The 16,269-nt window shown below is 45.6% G+C and overlaps 1 protein-coding gene across 2 annotated transcripts in view; it reads left to right on the plus strand.

The window, feature by feature from the left end:
• Nucleotides 1-16,269, plus strand: part of MYO5C (myosin VC) — a 94,788-nt gene that overhangs the window by 63,611 nt on the left and 14,908 nt on the right. For both annotated transcript variants that reach the window (XM_038750013.1, XM_038750015.1), the window contains exons 29-33: nucleotides 1,611-1,791; nucleotides 5,469-5,562; nucleotides 10,761-10,824; nucleotides 12,667-12,835; nucleotides 15,670-15,757. In XM_038750013.1, coding sequence (XP_038605941.1) covers nucleotides 1,611-1,791; nucleotides 5,469-5,562; nucleotides 10,761-10,824; nucleotides 12,667-12,835; nucleotides 15,670-15,757 — 596 coding nt within the window. The remainder of the gene's footprint in view (nucleotides 1-1,610; nucleotides 1,792-5,468; nucleotides 5,563-10,760; nucleotides 10,825-12,666; nucleotides 12,836-15,669; nucleotides 15,758-16,269) is intronic.

Here is a 16,269-nt window from a genome sequence, read left to right on the forward strand (position 1 = left end):
CCCCCTTCGGCACTGCCTACTGGGAAAAGAGACGCAGGTATCCACCCTGCAGTGGGCTGGCCACACCAGTCTTGGAGAGGAAGACTGGATGACAGAAAAGAAAATCTGCTCCACCCTGGTGCCAACCCTGCCCCCTAACAACTCTGGCATCTGTGCCTGGAGAGGCAAAACAGTGCCCACCCCTTGCCCCTCTAGGGCCATATGTCTGTGGTAGCTTCCATGCCTGTTACACCCTCAACACAGCTGTGGCATTTCTAAAGTGTTTACTATGTGCCAAATGCTGGGGTAGCCACAGTTCAGTCAGATTAAACCCAGTCCCTGCCTCACACGGGGCTCCCGATCTAAGGGAGAAGGAAAATCGGTATTGAATCTCCATTTTCTGATGAGAAAACTGAGGCACTGAGAAGTGATTTGCCCAAGGTCAAACAGCAGACAAGAGGCAGCGTGGCTCAATGGAAAGAGCACGGGCTTGGGAATCAGAGGTTATGGGTTCAAATCCCGGCTCCGCCAATTGTCAGCTGTGTGACTTTGGGCAAGTCACTTAACTTCTCTGGGCCTCAGTTACCTCATCTGGAAAATGGGGATTAAGACTGTGAGCCCGCCGTGGGACAACCTGATCACCTTGTAATCTTCCCAGCGCTTAGAACAGTGCTTTGCACATAGTAAGCACTTAATAAATGCCATCATTATTATTATTCCCCTTCTAGACTGTGAGCCCGTTGTTGGGTAGGGACTGTCACTATATGTTGCCAACTTGTACTTCCCAAGTACCTAGTACAGTGTTCTGCACACAGTAAGCGCTCAATAAATGAAGCAGTGTGGCTCAGTGGAAAGAGCGCAGGCTTTGGAGTCAGAGATCATGGGTTCAAACCCCGGCTTCGCCAATTGTCAGCTGTGTGACTTTGGGCTAGTCACTTAACTTCTCTGGGCCTCATTACTTCATCTGTAAAATGGGGATGAAGACTGTGAGCCCCCCGTGGGACAACCTGATCACCTTGTAATCTTCCCAGCGCTTAGAACAGTGCTTTGCACATAGTAAGCACTTAATAAATGCCATCATTATTATTATTCCCCTTCTAGACTGTGAGCCCGTTGTTGGGTAGGGACCATCACTATATGTTGCCAACTTGTACTTCCCAAGTGCTTAGTACAGTGCTCTGCACACAGTAAGCGCTCAATAAATGCGATTGAATGAATGAATGAGGCAGAGCTGAAATTAGAATCCAAGTCCTCCAATTCAGAGCTGGCACCGAAACTTATTTAACTGCCTAGAATTTGTAAAAATCAAAGTTGCCTTTTAGGAACAGATCCTAGGGAGGCTACTAAGAGTGTCTGACCTCTACTGCAAAGACCTGTGCTCTTTCAGCTAGGTCAGGCAGCCGCTCAGTAGTTGGCAGCAGGGTGCTCTTCAGAGAAAGGTGGACTCTTGAACCACTTGGCTAAATTGCCTGCGCTTGGAGAAAGGCTAAATTAGTTTCCTCCACGGAGCCCCCCTGCCCTCACCCGTAGGCTTAAGGGGGTGATGGCAGACTCCCCTCCAGTGCGGTGTGTCCATGATGGCTAGCACAGCTGCAGCCATTTGCTTTCCTTTCTTCCCCGCCCACCGCCAGGGTCCTGGAAAGCCATTTCCAGGTCCAGAAGGAGAACTATGAGAAGGAGATTGAAACTCTGAACCTCAAAGTGGAGCACCTGAGTCAGGAGATGAACCACTTACAAAAGCTGTTTAGAGAAGAGAATGACATCAACGACAACATCCGGCACCAGCTCGCCAGGCTGACGTCTGAAAACATGGTACGTGCCGGTGGTGGCGGTGGCAGGCCTTACCTGTCATCTCAGTCTTTTTTTGTGTGTGATATTTGTTAAGCATGTTACTATGTGCCAGGCACTGTACTAAGCACTGGGGTGGATACAGCAAATCAGGTTGGACACCATCCCTGTCCCACTTGGGGCTCAAAGTCTTAATCCCCATTTTACAAATGAGGTAACTGAGGCACAGAGAAGTGAAGCACCTTGACCAACATCACACAGCAGACAAGTGGCAGAGCTGGGATTAGAAACCAAAGGGACATTAAAATAAATTACAGATAGGGGAAATGAGAGAGTATAAGGACATGTACATAAATATTCTAGGGGTGGGGTGAATATTGACTGCATAAGGAGTACAGACCAAGTATATAGGTGACACAAAAGGAAAAGCAGGTAGGGGAAATGAGGGCTTAGTTGGGAATGGTCCTATGGTGGAGATGTGATTTTAGGAAAGTTTTGAAGGTGGGGAGAGTGGTGGTCTGTCAGAGATGTTGGGTTCTGGGCCAGAGGGAGGATGTGGGCAAGGAGTTGGTGGAAGACAGATGAGATCAAGCTACAGAGAGGAGGGACATGTGCAGGATGGATAGTAGTGAGAAATCAGCGAGGAAAGTTAAGAGGGAGAGAGCTGATTCAAGTGCCTTAAAGCCAGTGGTAAGGAGATTTTGTTTGACTTGGAGGTGGATGGGCAACCATTGGAAGTTTTTAGGAGTGGGGAGATATGGACTGAATGGTTTTTTCAGAAATGTGATCCAGGCAGCGGAGTAAAATATGGGCAGGAGAGGGGAGAGACAGGAGGCAGAGAGGTTAGCAAAGAGGCTGATGCTTAAGTCAGTGTGGTAGCAGTTTGGGTAGAGGGGTGAGGATGGATTCTAGGGATGTTGGGAAAGTGATAATTGATTCTATACAGTCTTCAAAAGCAGTGGATCATGCAGGAGGGGAGTGGTGAGCCAAGAAAAGAGTTCCCCTACAGAGCGGGGTTGAGGAGGCCCAGGGTGAAGCTGGCACCCGTGTGCACAGATTGGTTTCATCTCAAACTGCTTGTCTGTTGCCAGGTAGACCTGGCTTGATAATAATTATGGTACTTGTTAAGTGCTTACTATGTGCCAAGCACTGTTCTAAAGCACTGGGGTAGATACAAGCGAATCAGGTCGGACACGGTCCCTGTCCCAGACAGGGCTCACTCCTTTGATCCCCATTTTGCAGATGAGGTAACTGAGGCCTAGAGAAGTGAAGTGACTTGCCCAAGGTCACACAGCAGACCTGAGGTGGAGCCAGAATTAGAATCCATGACTTTCTGACTGTCAAGCCCGGGCTATCCCCACTAAGCCACATTTTGCGGGGTGAAACTCAGTCTCATTCATTCATTCATTCATTCAATCGTATTTATTGAGTGCTTACTGTGTGCAGAGCACTGTACTAAGCGCTTGGAAAGTACAAGTTGGCAACATATAGAGACGATTCCTACCCAACAATGGGCTCACAGTTTAGAAGGGGGAATCCCCAACGCCCCTGACAGCTTCCCCACAGAACTGAAAAGGCTCAAAATTCAGCCTTCCTGTCCCATTTACTCTTTGAGGCTTGCCTACAAACCCCCTTGCCACGTAGCCTCAGAATGAAAAGTTGGCAGATCATCATCAATCGTATTTATTGAACGCTTACTGTGTTCAGAGCACTGTACTAAGCGCTTGGGAAATACAAGTTGGCAACATATAGAGACAGTCCCTACCCAACAGTGGGCTCAGAGGAGGGAAGTGTGCAGGATGGATTGTAGCGAGAGATCAGCGAGGAAAAATTAGAGGAGGAAAGCTGATTCAAGTGCCTTAAAGCCAGTGGTGAGGAAGTTGAGGATGAGGGCTGTCCTGCGAAATTCATTCATTCAATTCATTGTCGTATTTATTGAGCACTTACTGTGTGCAGAGCACTGTACTAAGCGCACCAACACCCGCCAGGGTCTGCATCAGGAGTCTTTAGCCCCCAGACCAAAGAGTTCCTGGAAACTCCTGTGATTGTTCAAAAGAAACTGCAGAAGAGGGAAATGTTGAGTGTTTGGGGAATAATGTCATGTCAAAATCTTTGCTGATGTTCTGTGGGAAGAGAAGATGATAAAAATGGACTTGTGTGTGACCAGAGATTGGGAAGGTGTGCATTGGTCTCCTTTGTCACCTTGATTACTCTATCAGTCTCCTTTCTGGCCTCCTAACTGCTGTCTCTCCCCACTCTAGTCCATAGTTTACTCTGCTGTCTCAATCATTTTTCCACAAATACGCTCAGGACACGTTTTCCCAGTCCTCAAGAAATTCCAGCGGTGGCCCATCCACCTCCACCTCAAACAGAAACTCCTCACCATTGGTTTTAAAGCACTCAATCACCTTGCCCCCTCCTACTTCACCTCACTACTCTCCTGCTACAACCCAGCTTGCACATTTCGCTCCCCTAATGCTAACCTTCTCACCATACCTCAATCTCTCTGGCGTGGAACATCATCCATCTTCAATTCCAAGAGACAATTACTCTCCCCTCGCCTTCAAAGCCTTCTTGAAGGTGAATCTCTTCCAAGCGGCCTTCCCTGCCCAAGCCCTCCTTTCCCCTTTTGCCACTCCCTTCTGCATCACTTTGACTCACTCCCTTTATTCTTTCATTCAGTCGTATTTATTGAGCGCTTAGTGTGCAGAGCACTTTATTCATCCCCCCACCCATCCTCACAACACTTACGTAGGTGTCTGTAATTTATTTATTTATATTAATGTCTGTCTTCCACCCTCTAGACTGTAAGCTTGTTGTGGGCAGGGAATGTGTCTGTTCATTGTTCATTGAGAAGCAGCGTGGCTTAGTGGCTTGTTGTGGGCAGGGAATGTGTCTTCATTGTTCATTGAGAAGCAGCGTGGCTTAGTGGCTTGTTGTGGGCAGGGAATGTGTCTGTTCATTGTTCATTGAGAAGCATCATCATCATCAATCGTATTTATTGAGCGCTTACTATGTGCAGAGCACTGTACTAAGCACTTGGGAAGTACAAATTGGCAACATATAGAGACAGTCCCTACCCAACAGTGGGCTCACAGTCTAAAAGGGGGAGACAGAGAACAAAACCAAACATACTAACAAAATAAAATAAATAGAATAGATATGTACAAATAAATTAAATAAATAAATAAATAGAGTAAAAAAATACGTACAAACATATATACATATATACAGAAGCAGCAAGGCTTAGTGGCTTGTTGTGGACAGGGAATGTGTCCATTGTTCATTTGAGAAGCAGCATGGCTTAGTGGCTTGTTGTGGGCAGGGAATGTGTCTTTTCATTGTTCATTGAGAAGCAGCATTGCTTGGCTGGGCTTGGGAGTCAGAGGTCGTGAATTCTAATCCTACTTCTGCCACTTGTCAGCTGGGTGACTTTGGGCAAGTCACTTAACTTCTCCGGGCCTCAGTTCCCTCATCTGTAAAATGGTGATGAAGTCTGTGAGCCCTCCATGGGACATCCTGATTACCTTGTATCCACCCCAACTATGTGCTTTGCACATAGAAAGTGCTTATTATTATTACCATTATTGTTGTATTGTACTCTCCTCTGCACAAAGTAAGCGCTCAGTGAGTATGACTGACTGACGGACTCTGTGGGTAAAACGCAGCAGTAATGTTCCGTGTCATTGCCATTTGCACAGATGATTCCAGACTTCAAACAGCAGATCTCCGAGCTTGAGAAACACAAGGAAGAGCTTGAGACCCGCCTGAAGGAGCAGACGGAACAAACCAGAGGTAATCGTCGGGCTCCTCAAGTCTGTCTGCCCCATACTCCAAAAATGAGCCCAGGCCCTCAGGGACAAGGAAACATCTGAAAGAGTGTCTAAGATCGAGGCCAAAGCAAACTGGTGGCGGTTAGGACAGTTACCATAGCATGTAAATTGGTGGCAGGTAGAGCAGTCGCCTTAGCAGGGAAATCGGTGGAGCTGAGAACAGTCACTGTAGCGTGTAATAATAATAATAATAATGTTGGTATTTGTTAAGCACTTACTTTGTGCCAAGCACTGTTCTAAGCACTGGGGTAGATACAAGGTAATCAGGTTGTCCCACGTGGGGCTCACAGTCTTCATCCCCATTTTACAGATGAGGGAACTGAGGCCCAGAGAAGTTAAGTAACTTGCCCAAGGTCACACAGCTGACAAGTGGCGGAACTGGGATTTGAACCCACGACCTCTGACTCCAAAGCCCGGGCTCTTTCCACTGAGCCATGCTGCTTCCCCTGTTCTAACCTCTAGCGGTTCTCACCATAGGTAAGACAATTATCACGGCTAGCAAACCGCTAGAGGTTAGAACAGCCACCTAAACGTATACATTGGTGGTTAAAACCATATTGTGTAAACAGTGATGGGTTAGCTCTCTTACCATAGCATATAAAATGTTGGCAGCTAATAGTAATAATAATTATGGTATTTGTTAAGCAGATCAGCCTAGTAGGGAGAGCACAGGCCTGCGAGTCAGAAGGACCTGGGTTCTATTCCCTGCTCCACCACTTATCTGCCATATAACCTTGGGCAAATCGCTCAACTTCTCTGAGCCTCAGTTACCTCATCTGTGGCATCATGGGACTGTGTCCAAACTGGTAACCGTGAATCTACCCCAGCTGTTTGAACAGTGCCTGGCACATAGAAAGCGCCTAACAAATAACAAAGGAAATAATAATAATAATAATGGTGGTATTTGTTAAGTGCTTACTATGTGCAAAGCACTATTCTAAGCGCTGAGGAGGATACAAGGTGATCAGGTTGTCCCACGTGGGGCTCGCAGTCTTAATCCCCATTTTACAGATGAGGTCACTGAGGCACAGGGAAGTGAAGTAACTTGCCCAAAGTCACACAGCTGACAGTTGGCAGAGCCGGGATTTGAACCCATGACCTCTGACTCCCAAGCCCGTGCTCTTTCCATTGAGCCACGCTGCTTCTCTAGGAGGGAAGTGTTTGCTATGTGCCAAGCACCGTTCTAAGGGCTGGGGTAGATTCAAAGTTATCAGTTTGGACACAGCCCTGTGTCCTGCGTGGGGCTCACAGTCCAGGTAGGGGAGAGTAGTAGTAGTAGCAGCTAGAGTGGTTTTGTTAGCGTTTAAACTCTGGAACTTAGAACAGTCACTGTAGCTTGTAATCGGTGGTGGTTAGAAGAGTCATCGTAATGTATAAACTGGTGTTGGTTAGACGACTCACAAAAGTGTATAAACCAGAGGGGCTTAAAATAGTCTTGGTAGCGTTTCAACCAGTGGTGGTTAGAATAGTCACCACAAGTGTATAAACCAGTGGTGGTTTAGAAGAGTCACCGTAAGGTGTAAACCTTGGGCCGTTAGAATGCTCACTAATGTTTGTAAAGTGGTGGCAACTAATGTAATGTTTGTAAAGTGGTGGCAACTAGAGCAGTCACATTAGTAGGTAAACTGGTGGAATTAGAACCGGTCACCCTAGTGTGTAGCATGTTAGAACAGTCACCATTGTGTATAAACTGGTGGTAGAGAAGGAGTGTAACCTGGCGGAAAGAGCACGGGCCTGAGTGTCGGAGGCCCTGAATTTTAATCCTATATCTGCTGTGTGACCTTGGATGAGTCACTTAACTTCTCTGTGCCTCAGTTACCTCATCTGTAAAAAGACTGTGAGCTCCACCTAGAGCAGGGACTCTGTCCATCCCAATTTGCTCGTATTCTCCCCAGTGCTTAATACAGTGCCTGGCACATAGTAAGCACTTAACAAATTCCACTATTACTATTAGTAGTAGTGTTATTATTGTCATTTATAACAGTCAAGTAGCATGTAAATCAGCGCTGCTTAGAACAGCCAAGTGTGTAAACCCGTGGGGGTTGGAATAGTCATAGCAGTCGGTACATCAAAGGTGATTAAAGCAGTCACTGTATTGTGTAAACTGGTGGTAGCTAGAATAGTTACTGCATTGTGTAAACCAGTGGCTAGAATAGTCACCATGCTGTGAAAACCATCAATGGATAGGGGAGTCACCGCAGCATGAAAACTGGTGACACTTAGCAAGTCACCATAGCCTGTAAACCAGTGGCGATTAGAACAATCACCTTGACTTGTGAATGGGTAGTAGTTGGAATAGTCATCACATTGTGCAAACCATTGGTGATTAGAACAGTCACCTTAGTGTTTAAACTGGTGTAGGTTTAATGGTCAGGTAGCGTGGAAACTAGTGATGGTTAGAACCGTCACCATAGCATTTAAACCAGTGGTGATTAAAATAGTCACCATAACGTGTCAGCCAGGGGGGTTGGAATAGTCACCAGAGCATTTAAACTAGTGGTTGTTGGAACAGTCACTGTAATGCGTAAACTGGTGGTGGTTTAAACAGTCACCATAGGTAAGAACAACTACCACGGCTTGTAAACCGATGGCAGTTAGAATGGTCACCGTATTGTTTAGACCAGAAATGGTAAGAACAATTACCATAGCGTGTAAACTGATGGCAGCTACAATAGTCACCTTAGCATGTAAATGGTGTCAGAACAGTCACCGAAGTGTGTAATTATGGGCAGGGAATGTCTATTGTTGTATTGTACTCTCCCAAGCGCTTAGTACAGTGCTCAGCACACAGAAAGCGCTCAAAAAATATGACTGTTTAAACCAGTGGATGATAGAACAGTCACCAAAGCGTGTAAATCGATAGTGGTTGGGGCAGTTAGAACAGTCACCATGGTGTGTAAACTGGTGATAGGTAGACTAGTCATCACATCGTATGAAGTGGTGGTTACAGCAGTCACTGTAACACGAAAACTGGTGGCAGCTAGAACAGTCATCCTAACAGTAAACTCTTTAGAGGTGTGTGTTAACTGGTGGCCGTCTGAAATGTCACTGTAACATGTAAATTGCTGGTGGTTAGAATAGGCACCGTTACACACACACACGCAGACACACAAAAAAAGCAACCAAGCCTGAAGTTTATGTACCGTTCTGGAAGATTTCATCACACTCTTCCCTTTGAAAACCAAAGTTACATTTCCTTTCATCTGACAGGACAGTATACCTCCTTTGATTGCGTAGAGACACACGGCTGTTTCATTCATTCATTCGTATTTATTGCACGCTTACTGTGTGCAAAGCACTGTCTAAACCCTGGGGAGAGTACAGTGCAACAATAAGCTGACACATTCTAGAGGGGAAGACAGACATTAATATAAATAAAGAAATGTACCTAAGTGCTGTGAGGCTGGGTGAGGGATGAATAAAGGGAACAAGTCAGGGTGACACAAAAGGAAGTGGGGAAAAAAGGGCTTAGTCAAGGAAGTCCTCTTGGAGATGGGCCTTCAATAAGACTTTGAGTGGGGATAGAGGACTTTTCTGTCAGATTTGAGGAGGGAGGGCATTCCAGGCCAGAGGCAGGATATGGATAAGGGGTCCATGGCAAGATGGAGAAACAGTGAGAAGGTTAACATTAGAGCACTGAAGCATGAGGGCTGGGTTGTAGTTGGAGAATAGCGAGGTGAAGTAGGAGGAGGCAAGATAGTTGTCTGCTTTGAAGCCAATGGAGATTAGTTTTTGTCTGATGCAGAGGTGGCTGGACAACCACTGGACTTTCTTGAGGACTGTAGAAATACAACCTGAACATATTTGTGGAAAAATGATCCAGGCAGCAGAGTGAAATATGGGCTGGGGTCGGGAGAGACAGGAAGAGGCTGGGAGGTCAGCGAGGAGGCTGATCAGTAATCGAGGTGGGATGGGATAAGTGATTGTGTTAATGTGGTAACAGGAGCCTGGTGTGGGCTGGGATTTTTTCTCTATATTGCTGAATTGTACTTTCCAAGTGCTCAGTACATTGCTTTGCACACAGTAAGCGCTCCGTAAATACAATTGAATGAATGAAATGGAGAGGAAAGGGAGGATTTTAGTGATGTTGTGAGTTTTGGATGGAACGAATATTCATTCATTCAGTCGTATTTATTGAGCGCTTACTGTGCGGAGAGCACTGTACTAAGCGCTTGGGAAGTACAAGTTGGCAACATATAGAGATGGTCCCTACCCAACAACGGGGGTGGGTTGAATGAGAGGGAGGATTCAAGAATAATGCCAAGGGAAACACTGCTTTGTACAGTTCATTCAAATGATGGTCACCTTCAAAGCAGTTTTTTTTCTCATCTAGCTCCCAAACCACAATATCAGAAATAATGCATTTAATGTATATGTCAGCCCCAGGACCCAACACACATACAAACACAGAGTTTTGCCAAAAGTCATGTTTTCACTATGAATTTTGATTAGAACATTGTTAGGAAATCTGGGGAACTTTCATCTGAAAAACTGAGCCTGTTTACCTAGATGGAGGATGCCACAGGTTTGGAAAAGTTGGCTCGTGAATGTATGTTCGCAGTGTTGGACAATGTGAGCACTACAGTGCAGAACTTCCTTAACACAGGTTCTGTGTTTTCCTACATTGTAAGAAAACTGTGTGTGTATTATTGTGTCATTGTGCATAGCTGTACTGCAAGCTGCTGCCCAGCCTGTGGGGAAAAAATTTATTATCTAAGTAGGGTCATGTGGCCCTAGAGAATTCAGAACCCTCCCCAAACCCTGCCTTCTCTGCTAATCATCATCATCATCATCATCAATCGTATTTATTGAGTGCTTACTATGTGCAGAGCACTGTACTAAGCGCTTGGGAAGTACAAATTGGCAACATATAGAGACAGTCCCTACCCAACAGTGGGCTCACAGTCTAAAAGGGGGAGACAGAGAACAAAACCAAACATACTAACAAAATAAAATAAATAGAATAGATATGTACAAGTAAAATAAATAGAGTAATAAATATGTACAAACATATATACATATATACAGTAATGTTCCTCCATCCATGCCGATGGCGACTCGGATAAGGGGGACAAACTGTAGAAAGTGATTGACATTAGAGCTAAGAAAGGAACAAACTAAGAACACAACAAGAATCTTAAAACAATCTTCTCATCCCAGGAAAAATGGATGAAATAGCCAGTCAGTTACACCGTGACCTGGAGGAGGAAGGGATGCAGAGGAGGTGAGTGTTTGTTCCCTGGACCCTTGGACATTGGGTGGGGCAGCCCCGCACCAACCTACCATGATTACTGGGTTACTGGTTTGTAAATAGATTGGGGCCTGTAAAGCCAGGAGACTGGTGGATTTGGGGCCGGGGGCCGTCACAAGCTGCTCCTAAAAGGACTTTCGGGCCTCATCAAACGTGGGCCCAGTTCTAGAGAGAGTCACTTCAGGGAGACCCACTGACAGAGTTCACTTTAAGGGAAGAGGGGCAGAGAGAAAGAAAGCTGCCCCTGAGGCTCTTCCCAGCCGAGATGGCACGTATTTGCTCGTGGGACGTCCTGGGCCGATCAGCCAGGATTTAAATAGCCTCTTTCTTCTTGGTGGGCAGATGGCAGAAGAGTTATATAACTTTTATAAAGGCCAGTTCTTGGTCTGTTTTGGTCTCCACTGCCGCAGATCTTTGGTATTTTGTGTGCATCTTTGTACCCCTGGTACTATCGACAGCACTGGGTATCATTATCCAGCAGATTTGGCTGAAAACTTACTGTGTCCTGGATGCTCAGGGACAAGATAATCAACTGTGTATAGGCGATGGAAGTTGTATGTGATGGTGAGGTGGTAGGGGGCTCTTTTTTTCTTGGCTCTGACTTGGGGATGCCTGGTTCAAAGCGACACTCAGTAGGTAAGCCTCACTCTTCTTAACCAGAGAGCTCACTAGGTGGACAATAAACCTTACTGAACCCATCTGGGAAAACTGCCTATCAGACTCAAATGCTGGGGATCGCCCTTGGTTGGATAGTACCCAAGCTCTGTATGGGCAGGAATTGTCTCTCTTTATTACTGAATTGTACTTTCCAAGTGCTTAGTTCGGTGCTCTGCAGAGACTTACCCTAACTGAGGGTAAGCAGAGAAGCAGCGTGGCTCAGTGGAAAGAGCACGGGCTTTGGAGTCAGAAGTCATGGGTTCAAATCCCGCCTCTGCCAATTGTCAGCTGTGCGACTTTGGGAGAGTCACTTAACTTTTCTGTGCCTCAGTTCCCTCATCTGGAAAATGAGGATGAAGATTGTGAGCCCCCCATGGAACAACCTGATCACCTTGTAACCTCCCCAGTGCTTAGAACAGTGCTTTGCACACAGTAAGTGCTTAATAAACGCTATCATCATTATTAGTAGTAGTAGTAAGCACTCAATAAATGCAATTGAATGAACAACTAATACCTCAATCCTAAGCCATATAAACCCATCAGCCATTTCTAGCACTTGGGTACGTATTTACACTCCTCCTCATGAGTTAGGTGTGTCTCTTGATTCAGTTGTATTGTCAGAGTGTTCTGCACACAGTAAGCGGTCAATAAATATGATTAATTGAATTGTACAATCGATAATTTATTTTGATTACTCTGTAAATCCATTTATATCTCCCTTATAGGAGTGGAAGTTTCTTGTGGACAGTGAATATGCCCCTTGTTCATTTTTAGCTTCCCAAGCACTTAGTACGGCACATTTCACCTAGGGGGTACTCAATAAATGGTAATACTACTAAATAAATTAACAGAGAAATGTATAGGTGCTCAGGGGGCTGAGGGTATTAGGATCGGGGTACTCATTAAGGAACCACTATGATCCCTACCCTCATGGAAACTTCAGTTTAATAAGAAAAGCAAAGGCTCGTGCAACCACCATAAATTAGGGCTCAGTGAATTAGGCGCAGGAATTAAAAGAAAGATTTGAGGACAGGAGTGAGTCACAGAATACGCTAATGAGCTGGGAAGGGTAAGTCAGGGAAAGCTTCCTGGATGAGGTGGTCCCGGGCAGGAGGTGGGAGGATTAACAGGACAAACCCTCTTGGTGCTCTTCTTTAGAAACCTGGAAGTCCAGAATGAAATCCACAGCAAAGAAAAAGAGAAGCTGATGGCCACAATCCAGACCATTCAGGAGGCCAATGACCATTTGAAGAAACAGCACGAAACCGAAAATGAAGCAAAGAGCAGAATCCAGCAGGAAGCCTCTCGCCTCACTGTGGAAAACGGGGTGAGTTCTTGATCTGACTTGAGCTCCACTCCAAACACTTCAGCTTAACTCTAATGAATAGAAACAATTCGGAATGGCAACCCGTCACTCAAAGATAATTTTGGAGAAAGCATTATTTTTAAACACAACGGCTGTCTTTCCTCAGTTATTGAAGTACCCATTGGTAGACTGAGCAGACTGAATTGTAACAAACCAGCTGCAAATCGTCCAGGGGCCCCACCATTTTCAGGGAGACTCATCCCCTCATGCTGGGATGGGATTTGGGACCAAAAAAAATTTCTGAAAGGAATCACCAGCTTGAAAACTTGTTCCCCCCAATCTGTTCTCTGCTTCATTCATTCATTCATTCATTCATTCGTTCAATCGTATTTATTTAGCGCTTACTGTGTGCAGAGCACTGTACTAAGCACTTGGGAAGTACAAGTTGGCAACATATAGAGACGGTCCCTACCCTACAAATATATGTGTATTTGTACATATTTATAATTATAGTTATATTCATTTTTATTACTGATGTGTATATAGCTATAATTATTTTTATGTATAATAATGCTACTGATGCCTGTTTACTTGTTTTGATATCTCTCTTTCCCCTTCTAGACTGTGAACCCGTTGTGGGCAGGGATTGTCTCTATTTGTTGCTAAATTATACTTCCCAAGTGCTTAGTGCAGTGCTCTGCACACAGTAAGTGCTCAATATGTGTATATATATGTGTGTATATATGTTGCCTACCCAACAGTGGGCTCACAGTCTCGAACCCGCTTGTACCCCTTCCCCTTATCCCTGCCCTCCCATAATCCCCTAGTCCTTGGCAATATTACAGACATGTCATCTGTCGACTTGTTGCCGACTTGTACTTCCCAAGAGCTTAGTACAGGGCTCTGCACACAGTAAGCGCTCAATAAATACGATTGAATGAATGAATGAATCTGTCACTCCAGGAATCTCAGGCTGGAGCCTTGCATTGCTGTTCTCTGAAAGTGTCAAATCCTCTTTGGGAGGTAAGAGTTGGTTTAACTGGCCCTTGCAGCACTGAAGTGTCTGCACCTATGTGCAGAATCGCTGAAAAGATCTTCTTAGAGACTTTCTGCTGATAACTTAGTTTGCGCAGGTTGAGGAGTCCCCCCTGCTGCTGGGGCAGACTGCAGAGGGCAGGCAAAGGAAGCAAAAACTCCTCACTGTTGGCGTCAAAGCTCTCCATCACCTTGCCCTTCTTACCTCCCCTCTCTTCTCTCCTTCTACATCCCAGCCTGCACACTCTGCTCCTCTGGTACTAACCTTCTCACTGTGACTCGTTCTCACCTGTCCCACCATCAATCCCTGGCCCACGTCCTACCTGTGGCCTGGAATGCCCTCCCTCCTCAAATCCGCCAAACTCGCACACTTCCCCGCTTCACAGTCTTTTAGACTGTGAGCCCACTGTTGGGTAGGGACTGTCTCTAGATGTTGCCAACTTGTACTTCCCAAGCGCTTAGTACAGTGCTCTGCATACAGTAAGCACTCAATAAATATGATTGATGATGATGATGATGACTAAGCCCCCATCCCTCTGCTCCCCTTCCCCTCCCTATCGCCTCGACTCGCTCCCCTCACTCTGCGTCCCTCCCCGCCCCACAGCACCTGTGTATATTTGTACATATTTGTAATTATAGTTATATTCATTTTTATTAATGATGTGTATATAGCTATAATTATTTTTATGTATAATAATGCTACTGATGCCTGCTTACTTGTTTTGATATCTGTCTTCCCCCTTCTAGACTGTGAACCCGTTGTGGGCAGGGATTGTCTCTATTTGTTGCTAAATTATACTTCCCAAGCGCTTAGTGCAGTGCTCTGCACACAGTAAGTGCTCAATATATGTATATATGTTTGTATGTATTTATTACTCTATTTTACTTGTACATATTTATTCTATTTATTTTATTTTGGTAATATGTTTTGTTTTGTTGTCTGTCTCCCCCTTCTAGACTGTGAACCCGCTGTTGGGTAGGGACCGTCTCTATATGTTGCCAACTTGTACTTCCCAAGCGCTTAGTACAGTGCTCTGCACACAGTAAGCCCTCAATAGAGAAGCAGCGTGGCTCAGTGGAAAGAGCACAGGCTTTGGAGTCAGAGGTCATGGGTTCAAATCCCGGCTCCACCACTTGTCAGCTGTGTAACTTTGGGCAAGTCACTTAACTTCTCTGTGCCTCAGTTGCCTCATCTGGAAAATGGGGATTAAGACTGTGAGCCCCAAGTGGGACAACCTGATCACCTTGTATCCTCCCCAGTGCTTAGAACAGTGCTTTGCACATAGTAAGCACTTAATAAATGTCATTATTATTATTAATAAATACGATTGAATGAATGAATGAATAAATACAATTGAATGAATGAATGAAAGAATATAGAGGTCCCAGGGTTCTTCCCAGAGGTTCTAGGGCTGAGCCCCGGCATAGAGTAATAATAATGATGATGGCATTTTGTTAAGCGCTTACTATGTGCAAAGCACTGTTTTAAGCGCTGGAGGGGGATACAAGGTGATCAGGTTGTCCCACGTGGGGCTCACAATCTTAATCCCCATTTTCCAGATGAGGTAACTGAGGCTCAGAGAAGTTAAGTGACTTGCCCAAGGTCACACAGCAGATAAGCCCAGCTTCCCATGCCACCCAGATTCTGACTTCTGACCTCAAGAATGAGAGCAACTATCAAAGAGGACAAGCTGTTAAAATACCATCATGGGTTCTGCCCAAACTGAAGCATGCTCTTTGTGTCAAATGATGCCCAGTTGCAGGGGTGGGGGGAAAGCAAGTCCCTTCTAAGTCGATGTCGATATTTTGTTTGCCTGAAGGATCTTGAGGAAGAGCTGGACATGAAGGACAGAATGATTAAGAAGCTGCAGGACCAGATCAAGACTCTGACCAAGACGATCGATAAAGGTAGGAGAACCGTGGCCCTCACCCCGTTTCCCCAGCCAACCGTCAGGGTGGGCTCTGCCTCGGCCCACCTGAATGGGCAAAAACTTTAAAAAGAAAATGGCCCCTTGACAGCAGAACCACCTCCTCTTCAACACCCCTCAGGAGAGTATGGATCCCAGAAAGCCTCTAAACTGTAAGCTCATTGTGTACAGGGAATATATGTTATACTGTTATTAGTACAGTGCTAAGCACACAATCACCTTGCCCCCTCCTACCTCACTTCTCTACTCTTCTACTTAAAACTCCGCCCTCACACTTGGCTCCTCTAGTGCTCACCTTCTCACTGTGCCTCGTTTTCATCTATCTCATAGCCGACCCCTCGCCCACATCCTGCCTCTGGCCTGAAATGTCCTCCTTCCTCAAATCCAATGGACAGTTGGTCTCCCCACCTTGAAAGCCTTATTGAAGGCACATCCCCTCCAAGAGGTCTTCCTGTCTAAGCTCCCCTTTCCTCTTCTCCCACTCCCTTCTGC

The sequence above is a fragment of the Tachyglossus aculeatus genome, chromosome 8, assembly GCF_015852505.1.
Source record: "Tachyglossus aculeatus isolate mTacAcu1 chromosome 8, mTacAcu1.pri, whole genome shotgun sequence".
NCBI classification, from domain to species: Eukaryota; Metazoa; Chordata; class Mammalia; order Monotremata; family Tachyglossidae; genus Tachyglossus; species Tachyglossus aculeatus.